The following is a 20,349-nucleotide window of genomic DNA, read 5'->3' on the forward strand; positions in this document are numbered from 1 at the left end:
AAGTAAAGTCCATGTGGAGTTTCTTTGATGCCCATTATCTTCTCTGAAGTTGAGTGGTGCTGCCAGGAGCAGACCTGTCACATTCTCATAAAAAAAAACTTTGTTATTAAGACATATTAAATGCCATATTCTGTAGATCCCTGAAGTATTTGAAGATGAGCATTCTATTTAAAATATATCCCTGTTTGATCTTGAAAACATACCTAATATGACTGCAAGTTTGATTATAATAGGTGATTAACTACTAACCAGCATTTCCTTATTATCCTAAACAGTTGGTAATAATAATTTTCAAGGATTAAAAATTTGCATTACATTGTGAAATGAATTGTATAGGTACAATACCTTGAACATGAGTAGAAATGTATGTATAGTATGTGCTAACAAAATTAATCTCAAATTTGTATCAATCTAAAAAATTTGTATATAATATACAAAATTCAAACCCAATGTAAAACATTTAAAACTAGTAGTTGCTTTTTAAAAGTATCTACCTTTTATCTTATCATATCTATATCCTTCCCTTTTTCTTTTCATAGTGGATTCAATAATTTACCCATTCAACCTATCATATCTCTATCCCCCTTTACCTTGAATCTAATTTCCTTTGTTTAGATTTTTTTCCTCACCATTACCAATAATAAATTGTAACAAATCCTCCAAACAATGACAAATATCTATAAGTCATTGAATGACCAAAAACCCACTCACCCCACCTACTGCTGGCTTGGGGATCAGCCTCCAGCAGCACAGGGCTTTGATAGGAATCATGGAGTTGGTGAGGCTAAACTTTTATATCTGAGGTTAGGGTAAAAGGCACTCACAAACTCTCTTGATGTTTTCCTTCTTTATTCTTCTTCTTCTTTATTCTTTCTCTCTATCTCATGTTGTTTACAGTTTTTCTACCCCAACACAATCTTCCAGGCAGTACAAAAGTCAAAACAGTTGCATTCCATTTTTCATGTGAATGATTATAGGTGAAAACATGTTTTTCAACTCCCTCACATGATTAAACATTTTATGTATTACAGGTAAAAAGCAAGTTTATGCCAAGAGCCCACATACATTCATACCCAAGTGATTTGTTATAGATTAACCATGTGGCAAGCAAGGTCTTTGTCAGGTCTTTACTGGCAGGCTGAATTTTGCAGTTACAAAGAAAGGGCTAATTGCTTTATTACTTATCTTGAAAGATAATCTTATAAAAATGTTAGAGAAATCACAAACCTAAACTTTTATATATGACGAAGAATCAGTCAGGTCTACTTTAAATCTTTAGGGTACATATCCATTCATTAATAAATTTTTATATCAGGAGATTGAGGACAGAAATGGGTATAAGGAATTAATCATCACCTTTGGTCATCAATCAAACCTAGCAAGGAGAATACGCCAGCCAGTAATAATTGGGCTCCTTTGTTCTTGTTCCCTGACCTTAAAGAGTTCTACATTCAACTATGTGCCTTCTAAACCTTTAGATTGCCTTCTTGGGTTTTTTACCTCAGAGTTATTTAAAAAATATCTTAGCCTAACTTTGTTATCTTCAAAGCCTTGTTTTAGCTGTGATGAACTCTCAAGAGCTGTGAACATATCTTCTAATATTAAGATTAAGGAATTTGAACTTGCTGGGCTTTTGAAACTCAAGTATTAGCCATTGACTTGAGCTACAATCCATGCAGCTCCTTAGGTGAGAATCACAGACCTTGGCAATGAAACATATCCTTGTATTTATTTTTATTCATCAAAAATTTGTATAGACAAATTAGACAGTACAGCTTTTTTCCCTTTAGGTTATCTTCTTGACAATTCACAGGTAAAAATGCCCAATAGAACAGGATGTTTCCAAGAGATAAACACGTTATATTACAGGCAGTGGAGATCTCCCCATGTCCACTTACACCATGCTAGATACCAGAGAAAGAGAGCCTCAGCAACCATGTAAAGGCACAGCAGAAACAAAAGACACTCCAGGGCCTGTAATCCCGTGGCCTTGCCTAGATGAGATTGACCCATCAGAGGATTCCCTTCTGGTGAGCTGAAAGCTGAACTTCAATTGCAACTCACTGCTCCTCTGGCGTGACTCACGGCACCCACCTCTTGGGAATGTGGATCTTGTTCTTAAATTTTCTTCCTGCTGTCTGGGGGTTTCTGCATGTTTAGAAGACCCTGAAAAGAAAAATTTGGGTTAATTGTCAAGTCCTGGGAGAGGAAACTATCATTTGTTGTCCATTTTCTACTTAATGAGCAAGTGCAGGGCTTGTCTCAAGTCTGGTTAGAGTAGTCTGCTAGGCTGGACCATCTCACCTAGAAACCTTGAAATTGTACTGAGTAGTTGTAGTCCAAAACTGATCTTTAGGTGATGTTTGTCAGTTTAGTGGTGTTATCACAGTCCTGGATAAACCATCGTTGTGGGGCCCTATCCTCCTTATGGAGATTTCAAAGGTTGTTGTTAGGTGTGCTCATGATTCACTGCAGAAAACTGACAGAGAAATCATGTACAGGAAGTTAGATGAAACCTTTTTCTAGAATTGATTAGTACTCTATATGACCATTATTATCATAACAAAAAGTTAAAAAATATATATTAATCTTAAAAATCTTATACTTTAAGAAAATCAGTTAAAGAGTCAATTTAAAACCAAAGGATTATGAGATTAGTTGCAATAAAGTCATTAAATATTTATTTTTTTAGTCTCATATCAGGTGGCTTTTCTTTTTTTTTTTTTCCCTCATGGTTTATTTTTTTTATATTTAAAAATTTCCATCTCCTTCCCTCCTCCTCCCCCCTCCCTCCCCTCCTCCTCCCCCTTCCCTCCCCTCCTTCTCCCCCTTCCCTCCCCTCCCCTCCACCCATACCTCCCCTCCCTCCCTCTCAAGGCCAAGGAGCCATCAGGGTTCCCCACTCTATGCTAAGACCAAGGTCCTCCCAACTCCCCCCAGGTCCAGGAAGGTGATCGACCAAGCTGAGAAGGCTCCCACAGAGCCCGTCCATGCAGAAGAATCAGAGCCCAGAGCCATTGTCCTTTGCTTCTCAGTCAGCCCCCGCTGTTGGCCACATTCAGAGAGACGGGTTTGGTCGCATGATCCATCAGTCCCATTCCAACTGGAGTTGGTGATCTCCCATTAGTTCTGTCCCACCGTCTCCATGAGTGAACGCACCCCTCTCGTTCCTGACTTTCTCCCTCATGTTCTCGCTCATTCTGCTCCTCATCGGGACCTTGGGAGCTCAGTCCAGTGCTCCAATGTGGGGCTCAGTCACCTTCCCCATCTGTCGCCAGCTGGAGGTTCCCTCACGGTCCTGCCTTTCTTTCTCATGTTCTCTCTCCTTCTGCTCCTCATCAGGACCTTGGGAGCTCAGTCCGGTGCTCCAATGTGGGGCTCTGTCATTTTCTTCATCTATCGTCAGGTGGAGGTTCTATGGTGATATGCAAGAAATTCATCAGTATGGCTATAGGAACTGGCCTTTTCAGGCTCCCTCTCCTTAGCTGCCCAAGGAACTAACTGGGGGCGTCTCCCTGGAAACCTGGGAACCCCTCTAGGGTCAAGTCTCGTGACAACCCTCAGGTAGCTCCTTAAATTAAGATATATGCTTCCCTGCTCCCATATCCACCCTTCCTATATCCCAAGCACCCCATTCCTCCGAGCTCCCCCCCCCCCGTTCTCCCCTTCACACTTTTCTCTCCCCATCTTCCCTTGGCCCAGTCTTGCCCAACCCTCAAGTTCCCAATTTTGCCTGGCGATCGTGTCTACTTCCAATATCCAGGAGGATTACTATATCTTTTTTTGGGAGTTCCAGGTGGCTTTTCTGACATGACAAATGGATTTTAGATTTTACTTTAATAAGCATGCTATGTTTAGAGAAGGAGAGAGCCACACTTCAGCTTCAAATACAGTACTAAAAGACTTTTATATGTCTGCAGAGCACAGCAGAAACAAACATTTGGCAAGATTTATGAAATTTTATCCTGTCGGAAATGTGATATGCTAATAGGCCAATTTACTCTTTTTCTTGAGACATTTTTTTCCCTAGATGACATTTTTCCTGTTTCTTTAGATGTCTCAATTGTCCAGTGGTCTTCAGATTCCTTAGCTGGATAACTTTATTCTCCTAAAAATACAGAAACAAAACCCTTTCCTAGCCCTAATTTTGGGAAGATTCTCTTTTGGCAAGTTATGTCTGATCAAATGAAAAGCATTTGTTAGTTTAGGTTAGATTAAATGGCCTTGCTGTTTGATAAACTGTCATCTCTTCTAATTAAGAGGAGTCTCTTGTTCAAATTGAATCTTTATCAATTTTGATGGTATCCATAACTTTTCCTCTCCTGTAGAAACAAAAGCAAAATCCCTTCCCCAATGTAATACAGTCTTGGTTGGTTTTCATTCTGAAGACAACACATCTTTAAAGTATATTGCCTGATTTAATTCTGTCGTTATTTCTACTAGCCAATGTCTCTCCACAGCTGCCATTCCTACCTCATTTGCATTTAGGAAAATTCAAAGTTAATAAAGAATTATGCAATCTATTTCTGGGGGTATTTATCATCCCTTTCTGTTTATTTAACATATCCTTTAGAGTTTGATTTGATCTTTCTTTAAGTGCCTGCTGCTTAGAATTGTGTTGTATACCTGTAATATGCTTTATATTCCAACAAGCAAAGAGCTGTTTCATTTTCTCAGAGATATATGCTGGACCATTGTCTGTCTTTATTTGTATAGGTATACCCATGGTAGCCATAACTTTTAGCAAATATTTGCTTACTGAATTAGCCTTTACTGAACTTAGAGCAGGTGCACATTGAAAACCTGAGTAGGTATCAATGGTGTGGTCTACATATTTTAGTTTATTAAATTCTATAAAATGGAATGCATCCATCTGCCAGATTTCATTTCTTTGAGTACCCTTTGTGTTACTCCTGCAGGTAGCAGTGTTTGGCTGCTTAGTACCATAAGTATAAGATATAATTCAGAATTTTGGACAGAATCATAACGGCTTTGATCCACTTTACTTAAATCTTCTGATTTGTAACCTTCCTTTCCTGATTTATTTGCATCAGTATAAAATGTATAAAGACATTATAATTTCTGCTGGGTCAATTCCTGCTAATTGATTTTGAAGGCATAAAGGGATTACAGAGAATAGATTCCGCTTGGCACCATTTGGGAAGGTTGGAAGCCCTGTAGAGTAGCCAGGGGGTCATTGACACAGGTGTGGCCTCGGTTGTAGTGGAGGCCCCACCCAGGCTTGAAACTGTTGAAAAGTTGAGGTTGGCACCTTGAAGCAGGGTTTGAGTCCAGAGAGAGCCCAAGAGGTGCAGCCTCTGTTGCAGTGAATATCTTAGTATATTGAGATGCCAGGAGTGTGGGGTGACTACCAAAGACTGTGGAAGGTGTGCAGTTGAACCAGCATAAATCTGCAAGACAAGCTGTGTACTGTGAGTAGCAGGGCAGGAGAGGTGGAGCAGCCCAAACTCTTTGGATCCCACACTGTAAATCTCAGATGACAGACACTGATCTGTATGCATTTGTTTCAGTCTGATTGTGCCCTGGTTGCTTTTGGTCAATGTTTTTATTACTGTAACAGAAAGCAAAGTAGGGCACTAGTAAAGATTAGTATGTTTTACTAGGTATGGATGTAAGGAGTTAGTACCGTTCTCAGGATGTTCCTTCTCAGCACATTGATTTCTTTTGTCAGTGATTTCTTTGAGTGGTCCTTGCAGCTCAGTATATTACGTGACTTTCAAATGGTATCAGGCTGCCTTTCACAAGGATAACCACTGCTATTATCAAGGTTTGGAACAATCCTATCACTATTTAAAGATTCTCACAAGCACCTTGACATTAATGTCCACTCCATGACTGTCCCAGGCAACTGTTCTGAACTTGTGTTTTCTAATTTTTGTATAAGTATGATCATTTAGACTTTTGTCACTGATTTTTTTGCATATTTCTGACATTCATTCATATTTACTCATTAATATGAATAATAATATCTTGATATATCTTAAAAAGTATTTATACCATTTTACTTTGGCCAGAAATATATGAACCTCTCTTTAAAATATTATGTACTTATTCTTATATATAATGTTCTTCATAATTTTAGGCCCTGGTTCTTATGATATTGCAAGTAACACTGTAATTGCCAAGGTTCAAAACACCAACTTGAAGAAACCACAGAAAACTGCATTTGGTTCTTCTGTCCCTCGAACATTGGTCACAGATCAGAAAGAAGTTTCCAGTGGTCCAGCACCTTGTGATTATCAGGTGATATGTTAATGGCAAAATGTTATTTTTGTGATTCATTTTTATTTATTTATTTAATGTTTTATTTAAAAGTTTTTTTTCATTTTAAATACCAACCACAATTCTCTCACCCTCCTTTCTTTCACTCTCTCCCCACTTGCTCCCCACCCATTCCTCCTCCACTTCTCAGAAAGGGTGAGGCCTCTCATGGGGAGTCAACAAAGTCTAGCATATGGAGTTAAGACAACACCAAGCCCCTCCCTCTGATTCGAAGCTGAGCAAGGTATTCCTCCATAGGGAATGGTCTCCAAACAGCTAGTTCATGTGTTGTGGATAAATCCTGGTCCCACTGCCAGTGGCCCCACAGACTGCCCAAGCCACGGAACTGTCACCCACATGCAGAAAGCCTAGTTTGGTCCTATGCAGGTTCCCCAGCTGTCAGTCTAGAGTTAGTGAACTCCCACTAGCTAGGGTCAGCTGTCTCTGTCTGTGGGTTTCCCCATCATGATCTTGATCCCTTGCTCATATAATCCCTCCTCCCTCTCTTCAACTGGACTCTCTGCCCTGGAGTGCTTAGCTGTGGATCTCTGCATCTGCTCCCATCAGTTACGGGATTAAGGTTGTATGCTAAAATTAGGTTGGTCTTCAATCTGACTGACTACAGGGGAAGGCCAGTTCAGCCACCCTCTCCACTATTACTAGGTGTCTTAGCTGGGGTAATCTTTGTAGATTCCTGGGAATTTCCCTAGCACCAGATTTCTCTGTAACACCATAATGGCTCCCTCTATCAAGATATCTCTTTCCTTGCCTCTCTCCCCGTCCCTCCTTCAACTCAACCATCCCATTCCCTCATGTTCTACTCCCTCCTTCCCTTCACCCCTCCCTTATTCCTTTCACAGTTTCAATTTACTCAGGAGATCTTATCTGTTTCCTCCTCCCAGTCTCTATTAGGGTCCTCCTTGTTACCTAACTTCTCAGGGGTTGTTGATTTTAGCCTAGTTGTCCATTTCTTTACATCTAATATCCACTTATGAGCAAGTACATACTGTGTTTGTCTTTCTGGGTCTGGTTTACCTCACTCAAGATAAGTTTTTCTAGTTCCATCCGTTTGCATGCAAATTTAAAGATGTAATTTTTTTTACCACCGAGTAATATTCTATTGTGTAAATTATACCACAGCCTCTTTATCCATTCTTTGGGTGAGGGAAATCTAGGTTGTTTGAAATACAGCCTTTGTTTGACCTATGGGCTGCTGGGGTAAGGGTGACACAGAGATTGTGGGAGTGGCCAACCAATGACTGGTCCAGCCTGCAACTTATGCCACAAGAGGGAACCCGCCCATCACTGCCTGGAGTGCTGGCCACAGAGGTTGGATAGCCCAGAGACTTAGGATATACCCAAACATGATTGGAAAAAAAAGTTAATGTAATGATGCCTAACGATATTTTGATATACTCATAAATTGGTGACTGCCCCAGTTGTCCTCAGAGAGCCTTCTTCTATTAACTGATGGAAATAGATGCAAAGATCTAAAGCCAAACATTAGGCTGAGCTCAGAGAATCCTGCTGAAGAGAGGGAGGAAAGATTGTAAGACCCAGAGGGATCAAGGGTATTAACCCCCCTCCCCCCACAGAAATAGTTAACGTTGGCTCAAAGGAGCTCACAGAGTCTGAAGCAATAACCAGGGAACTTGCATGGGACCGACCCGGCTCTCTACATATATGACAGTTGTGTAGCTTGGTCTGCTTGTAAGATTCCTAACAGTGGGATCAAGGGCTGTTCTTAAGGTGTTGGGTGGCTCTTTGGAACCTATTCCTAATGGTAAGTTGCCTTGCCCAGCCTTCATACAAGGGGAAGTGCTTAGTCTTACCACAACTTGATATGCCAAGCTTTGTTGATACCCATGGGAGTCCTACCCTTTTCTGAACAGAAACAGAGGAGTGGATTGGGGGTGGGTGGACAAGGGGAGTTGGGTGGAGGGAATGGGAGGAAAGGAGAGAGGGAAAACTGTGGTAGGGTTGTAAAATAAATAAGTTTAATTGAAAAATTTGGGAATTTTATAAGTGTTTAATCAAATGTTCTGATGAATGGTACAGGAACATTTTATTATACGTAATATGTTATTAAGCATCAAGGTTTTTAGTTCGCTACTATTTTTGAAGTTTATTTTTTCAGATTTGTTTCTAAGCAAATATATGTCACATTTGTTTCTTATGTAAATATTTTATTGCTTCTGCACATTTTTTCAGGAATCTATTTCCAATACGGTTTTATATAAACAACTTTCATAGATATTATACCTTTGCCTCAAACAGAGGGCATGCTAACTTCCCGTTATAAAAAACTCATGTTCCTTATACTCATGTTTCTTCCATAAAAAGCTACCTTTGCAGGATCCATTTGTCCCACCATTCTGGTCGCTAGCTTGCCCTTTGGACAGGGAGGACTGGCACAGGTCTGCTGACACATGCTATGTCATGATGGGTAGCAAGCTCCTTGTCTCTGGTTCAGGAGCCTGTGTCTTCTGTTAGTGCTCGAAACTCACAATATTTGGTAACTTCAAACAGAATATAATAGGATACTCTGATATCTACATTTAATTATTTACAGACATTTTTATTTTACTGTTTTCCCTCTCACTCCCTCAACCCCCCCCCCCCCAGTGTATCTGACAGTCTTCAATAGCTTTCTGGTTTTGTCAACTTATTTTCCATTGAAGTTACTACTTTATTAATGAGTTGCTCAATGAAGAAGTTTAACATGACTATATCTGCTCTAAAGGATTTTAGTCTTTAGATTGTCAGATTTTTTTTGTATTTCTAAACTTCATTTCAAACTTTTTCTTACATATCTTTTTATGTATTTAATAAGGTTCACTTTGATACAAGCATATTTTAATTATGATTGTAAATTAGGACATTAAATCTACCTTAGTGATTTTAAGGGACCTGTAATGAATTTTAGCAGTTTTTAAAACATTTTGTTATGCTTTGTGTAAAATGTACTATTAGTTCACTAGTCCTAGTTTCCCATTGTTCTGGCATTCTCTGGTCACTGTCATCCAAATAAAAATAATTAGTCTTATCATTTCTTTAACAGTCCTAACTTAGAACATTTTTACTCCATTTTGCTACATCATCCCAGATTCTAAATTTGTATATTTTAAACTCTTGTAATATTACTACTTTGCATCGTCTGTATTCACTGGTATGCCATTACCATGTGCCTCACTCCTTTCTGCATTTTCCAGTTTCTGTTGGGAACTTTTTTTCTGTCTTCCTGAAAAATAGAGACCTCATGTTTCTCCTTGTATAGGTCGGCTGTTGCTGAGTTATTGTAGGCTTGGGTTGTCTTTAAAGGTCGGTTTTGTATAAAGCTTGAAATTTTGGGGGCTGTGTGAATTTTTAGGTTGCTGGTTACTTCCAGCACTTTAGTGATGTTTATGTGTCTTCTAGTGAGACGTGGGTTGTTCTCCATTTTGTTTTTCCTGTGAAGTGAGTTTTTCCTGTGATGTTTTTGTGTCTCTCCTTTACATATTCCATATGACTAAGTGTTACTTTCCTTTCAGTGCATCTGTCTCCAAATTGCAGAGCCGTTTCATCTTGGCTTGCTGTGTGGCATCAATTTGAAATTATTCCTGTCTGTTGCTTCTTCATCTATTTCTTCTGCCTGTCCTTTCCCACGTCTTGGATCCTGATGCATATGTATGTTGGATTATTTGTCAGACTCTGAACATCTCTTAGTATACCTCTGCCTTGTACTTTCTCCCTCTTCACACTTGTGTGTATAAATTTTGTGTTAGAAGAACCTGTCTGTGATTAAGTGTTTTTCAAAATGGAGCTATTGAATTACTTTAAAAAATATTTTTCTCTTCTTTTTTTATTGAAAAATTCTACTAATACAATATTCTAATATGGTTTCTTCTTCCTCAACTCCTCCCAGACCCTACCCATCTCCCCAGCTACCCAACTCCATGCCCTTTCTTATTTTTTCTCTCTTTATGAAGCAAACAAACAGGCAAACAACAACAAAAATTGCCCAAACAAATCAGAATTTAAAAAAAGCAAAGAAAAAAGCATAAGGAATATATACATGTGCACAAAATTAATTTCACATGTTCTTTTTCAGTTCTAGAATTCTTTCTTTTATTATCATATATTGATTGCATAAGCTAATGAGTTTCATTATGACATTCTCAATACATATATAGTATGCATTTAACTATTTTCATATTTCCCTTTGTCCTTCTCCAGTCCGCTCTTTGTTCCTGATGGTCTCTTATAAGGGCTGCTCCATATAGTCCTCCTCTAACTTCAAGTCTTGTTTTCAGAATAAGTTTAGATTGTACATAGAGAGAAAGCATTTAGTATTTGTTTTCATGGGCCTAGCTGTGTGGTTTAACATGGTGATCTTCAGCCCTTCCTATAATGTCCTTCCTATAATCCCTCCAGTGACCCTCTTTCTCTAATTGATAATATCTTTTCTTTGATTAACATTCTTACAAACATATGTATGTATGTATACATATGCACAAACATTTAAATTCAACATGCTGAGACTAGTTTTGTCATTTGTATATAGACTTCCCAGTTTGTATTGGACAGCCAGTAAAGGGGCTCATCCCTGGGAGCGGTCAATTCTCCATCTCTCAGCAATCAATGTGTATAGTTCTTTGCCTAGGGGCATTTTCCGTCCATGTTAGCTTGTCTATTGATATTGGCTTTCCTCCTGTCTTGTTTATGTAGCTACTTTTAGGACAGGCTGTTTCAAAACCGATTTGCTGGCTCTTATAATCTTTATGCTCCCTCTTCTACAATGTCCCCTGGACCATAGATCCAGGCATTGTGATATAGCTGCATTCATTGGAATTAGGCTCCTGCAAACTATTGATCTCTACACTGTGTCCAGTTGTGGTTTTCTGTGGTGGCTTCTAATTGGTGTAAAGAGAAGCTTCTTCATTGAGGTGTGGTAGTTTTACTTACCTGTGGGTATAAAGATAAGATTTAGAGTACAAGAAGGAATTATGGGGATCTGTCAAAGTGGTGGTAGTTGATTCTTTTCTAATGCCTTAACTAGCCCTAGATGTTGGCTAGGTTCTAATTCCAGGCATGATTTCCCTGCTGTTGAGTGGGGCTATACATCCAATTAGACAGCTGTTGGTTACTACCAATACATGTGTGCCACTTACTGCAACTTCATGGATATCTTGCCATATTGCTGAGTGCTGTGATGTGGGATGTATCTCTGTATGCTGTAAATATGTTTTATTACCGTTGGTTAATAAAGAAGCTGATTTGGCCAATAGCAAGGCAGACTAGAGCTAAACAGGAAATCCAAGCAAAGATAAAGGGAAAAACAAGGGAGAGTAGGGGAGACAAGAGCAGCTGCTGGGGAAGCAAGATTGAGGTAACAAGCCACTAGTGTCGTGGTAAAATACAGATTATTAGAAATGGGTTAATTTATGTGTAGAGCTAGCCAATAAGAAGCCTGAGTCATTGGCCAAACAGTTTGTGTTAATATTAATCAGTGTTTATTTCGGAACTGGTGGGAAAGAGAGAAACTTCCAGTTACGGTACTGGGATTCATAGGTGTTGCATCTGGGTAAGAGTATGCATTGTTTCCCACCCTCGGCAGCTTGCATAGAATTGTCTGGTACCGTGGAAGTTGGACTGAAGGAAGGAGGAACTCAATTCTCTTGGGAACTCAGTGCTGGGAACCAAACTTGGGTCTTCTGTAAAAGCAGTTATGTGCTCTTTACGACTGGACTCTCTCTCCAGCTTCTCATTTCTGTTTTTTGATAATAACCATGTTGACTGGGTTGACAGAATCTCAGTACGGTTTTGTTCTTCATTTCCCTGATACTGAAGATGTTGAACATTTTCCAAGTATTTATTGATGATTTAAGCACAATCTTTTATTTTCCTTTTAGTTAATGAGTGATTTGAGGAGCATTTCTGTTAGCAGCTCTTCTCTAAGGTTCTGAAAGAATTTACTAGTGTATTTGTCTGGTCTGCAATTTAATTTACGTTGGGAAACTCTTAGTGCTTCAGTGTAATATATTTGTTGGAAATAGATACCTCCAACTTTCCCCAGTTTTATTGGAAATATTTTAACTTTGTCCTTATATTCTATAATGTTGGGTTTACGTTTGTCACATGTACTTTTATTGTCATGAAGTAAGCTCCTCTGTTCCCATGTTTTCAGGGCCCTTATTGCTTTACTCTTAGTTTTTTGTCATTTTGACACAAAATTGGGTTTACTGCTAGAACTAACCTCAGCATTTTGGCGAAACGAGCAGATAATTTTACAGAGATAACATGTAAGGATGCATTCAGCTTTTTAGTAAATTAATGTTAACCATAAAATGAATGAAGAAATAGATATATCAGACCATTATCTACTATACATCAAATTCTGAAATACAAAATACAAATATTAAGTTATAAAGTGAAAGCAGTGAGGTCTATAAAGATGGGGTTATAAACCGTTATCCTTTGTGTATAAACATAGAATGTTGCAACTGTTTATACAGTTTAAATGAGTCCAGATGAATAAATTAGATTAAATTGGAAGCAGTGCTTTACAGGGATTAATTAATTATAGATTAAAATTGTAGATTACCTGCTTCTTCTAGCTTATTGATTTGCATCTTCAATGCTTGTGAGAAATTATCATATTAAAAGAGTATTGATCATTTTACTTAGAAACTGTATTAGTTCAGAACTGCACATAATTAAGTTAAATTTTAGCTAATATGTTTTATGTATTAATAATAAAGTGCTAACAAATAATGCTATATAATTGAAAATATAAATTTTAATTTTTTATTATTGAGGTTGCACTATATGGTTGTGATACTGAAAAGTAATTGATATCTAAATATATTTGGATATAGCTAAAATTAATTCTAATGTGTTTATTTTGTTTATTTATTTATTTTCCTGTTTTTTTTTTTTTTTTTTTTTTTTTTTTTTTTTTTTTGGTTTTTCGAGACAGGGTTTCTCTGTGGCTTTAGAACCTGTCCTGGAACTAGCTCTTGTAGACCAGGCTGGTCTCGAACTCACAGAGATCCGCCTGCCTCTGCCTCCCGAGTGCTGGGATTAAAGGCGTGCGCCACCACCGCCCGGCTATTTTCCTGTTTTTCAAGATAGAATTACTCTGTGTAACAGTCTTGACTGTCCTGGAACTTTCTTTGTAGATGAGGCTAACCTCAAACTCACAGAGATTCACCTTGTATGCTAGGATTAAAGCCTTGTATCACCACACTCAGCTTTTTACTTTTAATTTTTGAAATTATAGTAAAATTGCATAATTCCACCATTAGTTGCTTCTTCCAAGCTCTCTCATACACCCCTACTTGCTCTCTTTCAAATTGATGGCCTCATTTTCAATAATTGTTGCTATATGCATATATGAATATTGCTATATGAATATACATATAAATTAAGAACTATGTATATAAAACCTGCTCAGTCTGCTTAATGTTACTTGTATGTGTTTTTCAGGGCTGATCATTTGTTATTGTAAACCAATTGATGTGCTCTTCAGTGGAAACTACTTACCTTGCTCTAGTGTTCCTTAGTTGTTTGTAGTTCTAGTGTTGAGGACTCCTGGGCTTTCCCATGTCCGCACTAGTATTGTCTATTGCTGTTGCCCTTGTTCAGATCATGTTTAGGCAGCAATGTTGGTGAGACTTTATGGGAGTAGTTTCTGACATCCCTAGGAGACACAACCTCATAGTAGCATCCCTTTATGTATTTAAATAATTTATGATGCTCCATTATACTTAACTACAGGATTTATAACAAACTATTTCCATTTTATTAACTCATTGAATTTAAATATTTTCTTTTATATCCTGTGTAAAATTTGAATTTTGAATCTTTGTCTACTGGTATTAGTGGGGCAATAATATTGCCAAGCTTCATTTATTGAAAGTTTATTGTTTCTAGTGCTAATTACATAGACAAAGTAAGTGATACACTCTTTTAACGTTTTGTTTTAACATGCTTTTTCTTATTTTGAATTCACAGGTTGTTGGAATTCTTGATGAATTACCCAACTTGATTAACGAAAATGCTGCTTTGTTGTCAAGAACAGAAAGACTTCCAGCAGTTCCAGATACGGTAAGGAGAATCCTGCAATCATCCTACATGCAGCTTTAGAAGTGGAGCAGACAGTGTAATGTAGGAATTACACTAGAGACTTAGTTAAGGACCTCGGTAACCTGCTCTAATGTCTTTGACTAGTTAATATTCCCACATTTAGCAAAAGTACATATTGCTGTAAGAGTCAGGTTACATGAATTTGTAGAGTCAGAGACATTATTACCAGGCCATACATGAAAATTGAATTTAATGTGTTGAATTTAAAATAGAAAGTCTACTTTAGATTCAACTCAGTTTAGTCATAAAGCATTTTCGTTTATAATTTAATTATATTTTGAAATCCAAGACTCACCAATGATTCTTTAAGTCCTATTAGCTTGCATTTTAAACTGTGTTTATCTGACTTTTTCAAACAATTGATAATTTTGTAAATAACTTATACTGAATAAATGGAAGAAGTAAAGCAAACTAAACTGAAAAATGAAGTTGACTATTTCATTCAGATTGAATTTATTAAAAAGTTCTCAAAATAAATTAGTTAAAAATTTAGGCCAATTAATAATTTTGCAATGGTTTGAATGTTTGTATGTGCTCGAATTTATGTGCTGACATCTGAGTGTCCAAAAGGGTCGCATTAGAAGAGACTTCCTGGGAAGTGATCAAGTCACATGGGCAGGAACACCTTGGTCCTCCTAGGATATTAAACCCAGGAGAAGCTGCCATTTGTGGGGAAACGAGCCATGTCACTTGCTGAATCTGTCTGTGTTGATAGTGTCCTTTCCAGCCTCAGAGCTGGGAGAAATAGATTTCTGTAGCTTACAGTATTTTATTGCACTCCAAACCAAGACTGTTGTTACAATGTAAGGTAGGTATATAAGGCATCATTCAAATACTGCAGAATTCAGATCGTCTTTAAAATATATTATTAGTGACAAGTTGGCAAAATGGGAACATCAAACAGCATTAAAAATACAGGTAGCATCCGAGGCAGAGTGCTGCTGAGATCAAACTGCTAACTCAGAGATGGCTAAGTTAATTTATAATCTTTTTAGTAGCAAGAGAGCTGGTTCAAGAACAGGGTAAATGATGTTAAGGACAAAGCAAGAACAATAGTAATTACTATTATTGAGAAATTTTTGGAAATCATAGGAATTTGAACTCCCACAAAGGTTGTGTAATCCCGAGTGGTCAGCTCTAAACCCATGTACATAGAAGCACAGCCTACCAAATTCAGCAGGTCATATATTCATGTGCACGTATATATACACATTAGTAGACATGTAAAATGCTAATTAAAGAGGAGGTCATGTATTTGGGAGTGGGAGGAAGGAGTTGGAGAAGGGTGAGTGAGAGATTCGAGAGAGATAAATGCAGTGCTCATGTGTGAAATTCTCAAAAAGTACTATTAAAAAAAGACTGCCTAGAACCATCTAGTGGCTTCTGGAGCTGTGGGTGACCAATAGCTCATTTCTTCATCATGGAGAGTTCCAGGGTTGAGCTGTTCTTCAGTGCTTAATTGTCATATATACACGGGGTCCACAGTGAAACATGCTGAAAGGAATCCGCGACTGAATGAAGACTTTGTTTCAGATGGCGGTAGAGCTATGCCATAATACTGGAGGCAGCAGGGACAAACACATCACACTCATGTTGTTGTTTGTCTTTCTTTGTAGATGGGAACTTGTATTTAGTATGGTCTTAAATTTTTAAAAAATTCTTTTATTTTTTGAAATTTTAATATAATTGCACCATTTCTCCCTTCCTGTTCCTCCTTTCAAACCTTCTCATATACCCCTCCTTGCTCTCTTTCAAAATCATGGCCTTCTTTTCCATAAATTGTTGTTATATATATTGTTGTTATATATATCTATGCATCTGTATAAGCATTTGTGTTCCTAAATATATAAATATAAGCAACATAGCTTGTATGTATGTTTTACATTTGTTGTGTGTGTGTGCCTGTGTGTGTGTGTCTGTGTGTGTGCGTGCTACAGTAGATGTGGAGGTCAGGGAACAATTAGTGAGAATTGGGTTCTGGGGTACTGAACTCATGATGGTCCCCCTTTCCAACCTTTTCAGGTGCCACACACTTACTAGTAAAATATTGAATGAAAGGAAAGTACTTTTTAGTCAAGAAAACATTGCTTTTAAATCCCTTCTATAAATGACAATACTATGAAAATAAATGCATGTATAATGAAAGATATCAGTTACTACTCTCTAAACAGATTTGAAATAACCTCTCACTGCCTGAAACAATGGGATTCATTGTGTAATTTTGACTTCAAAATAAAAATATTAACATTTTCTTTCTTTTTACACACACACACAAATATACATATATAAAACAGGAGGATATATTAACTTTTCAAGTATTTTTGGTTAAACATACGGAACTCCCTCTGACTTGGTTTCAAGTAAAGACAGCCAACAGACATGCACCTCTTTCTTATATAAATTCTCACTGAAGTCCTTGCTGTTCCAAAAAATAAAAACATTTTAGTGCAATAAAAGGCAGTTATTAGGTAATGAAAAAACAGAATACAAGAGATGACAGGACCATTTGTTGTAAAAAATGTACAGTTATCCCAAGGTGAGTGAAAATATGAGTTTTTAATATGAAGATCCCACCAAAATGCCAAGAAACATGGAATTTAAGGCCTTTTTGTACAGTCTCATTCATTTTCAGATAAACATAAATAAAAAAAATACCCTTAAAGCTGTCACAGGGGAAGGTACCTGGGCCATTCACAGAGAGATGGGAAACATACCGGGAACAGTGGCTGCTGCACGGTTAGCAATGCTCAGAGTGCAGAGAAAACACAGGGATGCAGCTGCTGATTTTTCTAGCTTGCTAGAGCACAGTAAGTTTAGTACCTTTATGTGCCCTGAGATGGAGTTGATCTGGTAAAAATTAACAAAAGAGGCGAGAGGAAATTAAACAAGGGTTATGTGAGTACAGAGCCAAGTAACTGAGCATTTCCTGCATAAAATGAGGAAACGTGAAAACAAACTTAAAGGCGACTATATCTTAGCTCATGTGTGAATTATATATACATTCCGAAGCAGGAGTATGGAGACAGATTTTGTTTACTTTCCTTTGTGTTTAGTTATACCACTTGGGTTATACAGAACAGTAACAGCTAAACAAACCTGTTCTACACTGGAGGACTCAATTAGAATTAAAGATGTAATCCAGACATTAGAAACTTAGCTACTATTAATAAGAATAATAAAATCAAAGTGGGTTGAGAGGCAGAGAATGTGCCCAATTTCTCATTCCCTAGTGCAGTTGATGGAGGTAAGAAATGGACCACCACTGTTAAGCCTGATTTTAACATTTTAACCTGGAATGAGTACAGATAAGAAACAAACAAAACTCCACAAAAACAAACAAACCAACCTCGAGATCCAGTCGCTGTTAAAAGGAGTCATTTGTTAGAATGGAGCCAGGGAGACGTGAAAGGAGGCATATTTTGTAATTTAGCTTAGATCCTATGTGTGCCTTGAATTTTATTTATGAAGTGAATATATTTTAAAATAAAAGTATAAATTGTGCTCAAGTGGTTGAATATACGTTTAGAATAGTATGCAGACACACCGAATCTCAACTGACTCCTTCTCTGAAAACAAAAATTGTGAATAAAATGAAAAAAGAGCGCATTCATGGAATCTCTCAAGAGCGAAAATGAAAGGAGCACAGAGGCCAAAGCTATATTCAGGTGAAAAGTGGCAAGTGGAGCTTTGAGGCTGATTTCACCCCAGGCTTTTGCCCAACACATGAGCTTTAGCTTTATTTTATAGGCTCAGGAATCTCCTTGGGATAAAGTGATGTCTTAGACACCCTTGATGGGAAATCTGAAGGGATTCATTAATTCATCTCTAATGCAGTCTTCGGAGGAATATGCACATGTATCTGTGTTTTCTACTCACTCAAGGATTTAAAGGACGATTGCTTATCAGGAATCTTCTGGTTTTAATTCTATGATAGAAGGATTGCCCCTGAGAATATGTTATATTTCATTTATTTAACGAGATGAATTATTCAAAACGTTAAATACGTGTCTTCCGCAGACTTTAATTAAATTGAGTTTATTAATATAAACAAGTACTAATACTTACTTAGTGTTTAATTCATGCTGTACATCATTTCAGATGATACTACCTAGTTTGAATGCCATAATCACGGTCATCTTTTAATGATAAAACCAAGGCAGAGTTTAAGGTGTAAAAGGGAGACACTTTAGTGACAAAAGCCCCTGTGATGATTTCAGTGTATTTTCCTATGAATTAAAAATTAATTTTGACAGATGTAAATACCACAAGTGTGTGATTTCTGTGCTCTACAACGAGAACTGTCTGAGTGTGAGTATTTTAGGGATGTAAGGGCTGCCTGCTTGCTGTTAGTTGGTGGAAGCTCACAGAAGAGTCACAGCCCAGTCATATTGCTGAAGTTAATTTCGCTCTAATTATTGAGAGGTGGAAAGTTAAATAATATGAATTCAATAGGGAAGTCATGGGGAGAGTTTAATGTACTTTCCTAGGCCAAATTCATGGCTCATTTGGTGATAACCACTATCAAACTCATAAAATTTATAACAATAATTTAAAAAATGAAAATAAGTTGGAATTTATTTCAGTTACATCTTGAAAATTTTTACTACTCTTAAAAACATTTACATTTTATCCTATATTTTTTATTTATTTATGTGTGTGTATGTGGGGAGCATGTCATGGTAGACTTGTGAAGGTCACAGACAATTTTTAGGAGTTGCTTTTCTCTTTCCCACATGAGGGCTCTGGGAATTGAACAGCGATTTTCAGTCTTGGCAGCAACCATCTTTACCCTCTGTGATGATGAGTTCTATGTTACCTTGATACAAGCTGTAAACCCCTGAGGCTGAACAAACTTGGTAGTGTAAGAGTCACCCAGATGGTACTGTTTCACAAGGCATGAAGGTCTCATTGAGAGCAGCTAAGGCTGAGAGGCCTGGAGAGGTGCTGGGTCAATAGCAGTTGAAGGCTCGGGATTAAGGGGTCATGCAGAGAAGCTGAGGCTTGGCAACAGGCAGAGAGCCCAGGAGAGGCTCCTGGTGAAAGTGCAGCCTAGTTGCAGAAGACCCCAGCATCTTGGAGATGCTCATGCTTTGGGACGACCATCAAGGACAGCAGCGGTGGTGCAGTGGAGCCAGCTGGACCCTAGAAGACAAGCTGCAGAGGGCAGAGGCAGAGAAAAGACCCAGCCAGGCCCTTTGCAGGAGCCCAGAAGACTGGGAGTGGATCCCAGAGATGGGACATTATTTACACTGTTGGAGTTTTGGTTTGCTTTGTTCAGATCACGATCATTTTCTGGTTCTTCCTTCTTTTTTTTTTTTTTTTTTTTTTTTTTTTTTTGTTTTGTTTTGTTTTGTTTTTCGAGACAGGGTTTCCCTGTAGTTTCTAGAGCCTGTCCTGGAACTAGCTCTTGTAGACCAGGCTGGCCTCAAACTCAGAGATCCACCTGCCTCTGCCTCCCGAGTGCTGGGATTAATGGTTCTTCCTTCTTGAAGTAAGAAAGTATTTATTTTTGATTTTACAGGAGCTCACAGTTAAGAGGAAACTTTTGTAAATAAAGAGATTTTTGGGCTTTTACAGAGAATTTGCATTTTAAAACAGGCTTGATCCTTTAAAAGTGTTTGAATTTGTAAGGGACTTTTAAGTTTGTAAATGTTTTATATTGTGATGTCTTTATTAATGTCATCTTGGGCATGCACAAGAAAGGAAAGGTTGTGGCTGAACAGAGATGTGTTTGTGCGTTAGGCTGAGAAGGGCTCAGCGGTGCTGGCCAGTGTTATGTTGACACGAGCTCTATGTTACTCGACACGAGCTCTAGCCATCAGTGATGAGGGAACCCCAGTTGAGAAAATCTTCCACAAGATCAGGCTATAGGCAAGCCTGTAGAGCATTTTCTTAAATTAGTGATTCATGAGTTCCTGTCCTGACTTCCTTTGATAAAGA

General features: G+C 37.9%; 1 protein-coding gene across 2 annotated transcripts in view; it reads left to right on the plus strand.

Moving 5' to 3' along the window:
• The window catches only part of Stpg2 (sperm tail PG-rich repeat containing 2), a 344,055-nt gene that overhangs the window by 66,008 nt on the left and 257,698 nt on the right, over positions 1 to 20,349 (plus strand). For both annotated transcript variants that reach the window (XM_038311496.1, XM_038311498.1), the window contains 2 exons: positions 6,104 to 6,264; positions 14,278 to 14,370. In XM_038311496.1, coding sequence (XP_038167424.1) covers positions 6,104 to 6,264; positions 14,278 to 14,370 — 254 coding nt within the window. The remainder of the gene's footprint in view (positions 1 to 6,103; positions 6,265 to 14,277; positions 14,371 to 20,349) is intronic.

This window comes from Arvicola amphibius, chromosome 14, assembly GCF_903992535.2.
Source record: "Arvicola amphibius chromosome 14, mArvAmp1.2, whole genome shotgun sequence".
Taxonomy (NCBI): Eukaryota; Metazoa; Chordata; class Mammalia; order Rodentia; family Cricetidae; genus Arvicola; species Arvicola amphibius.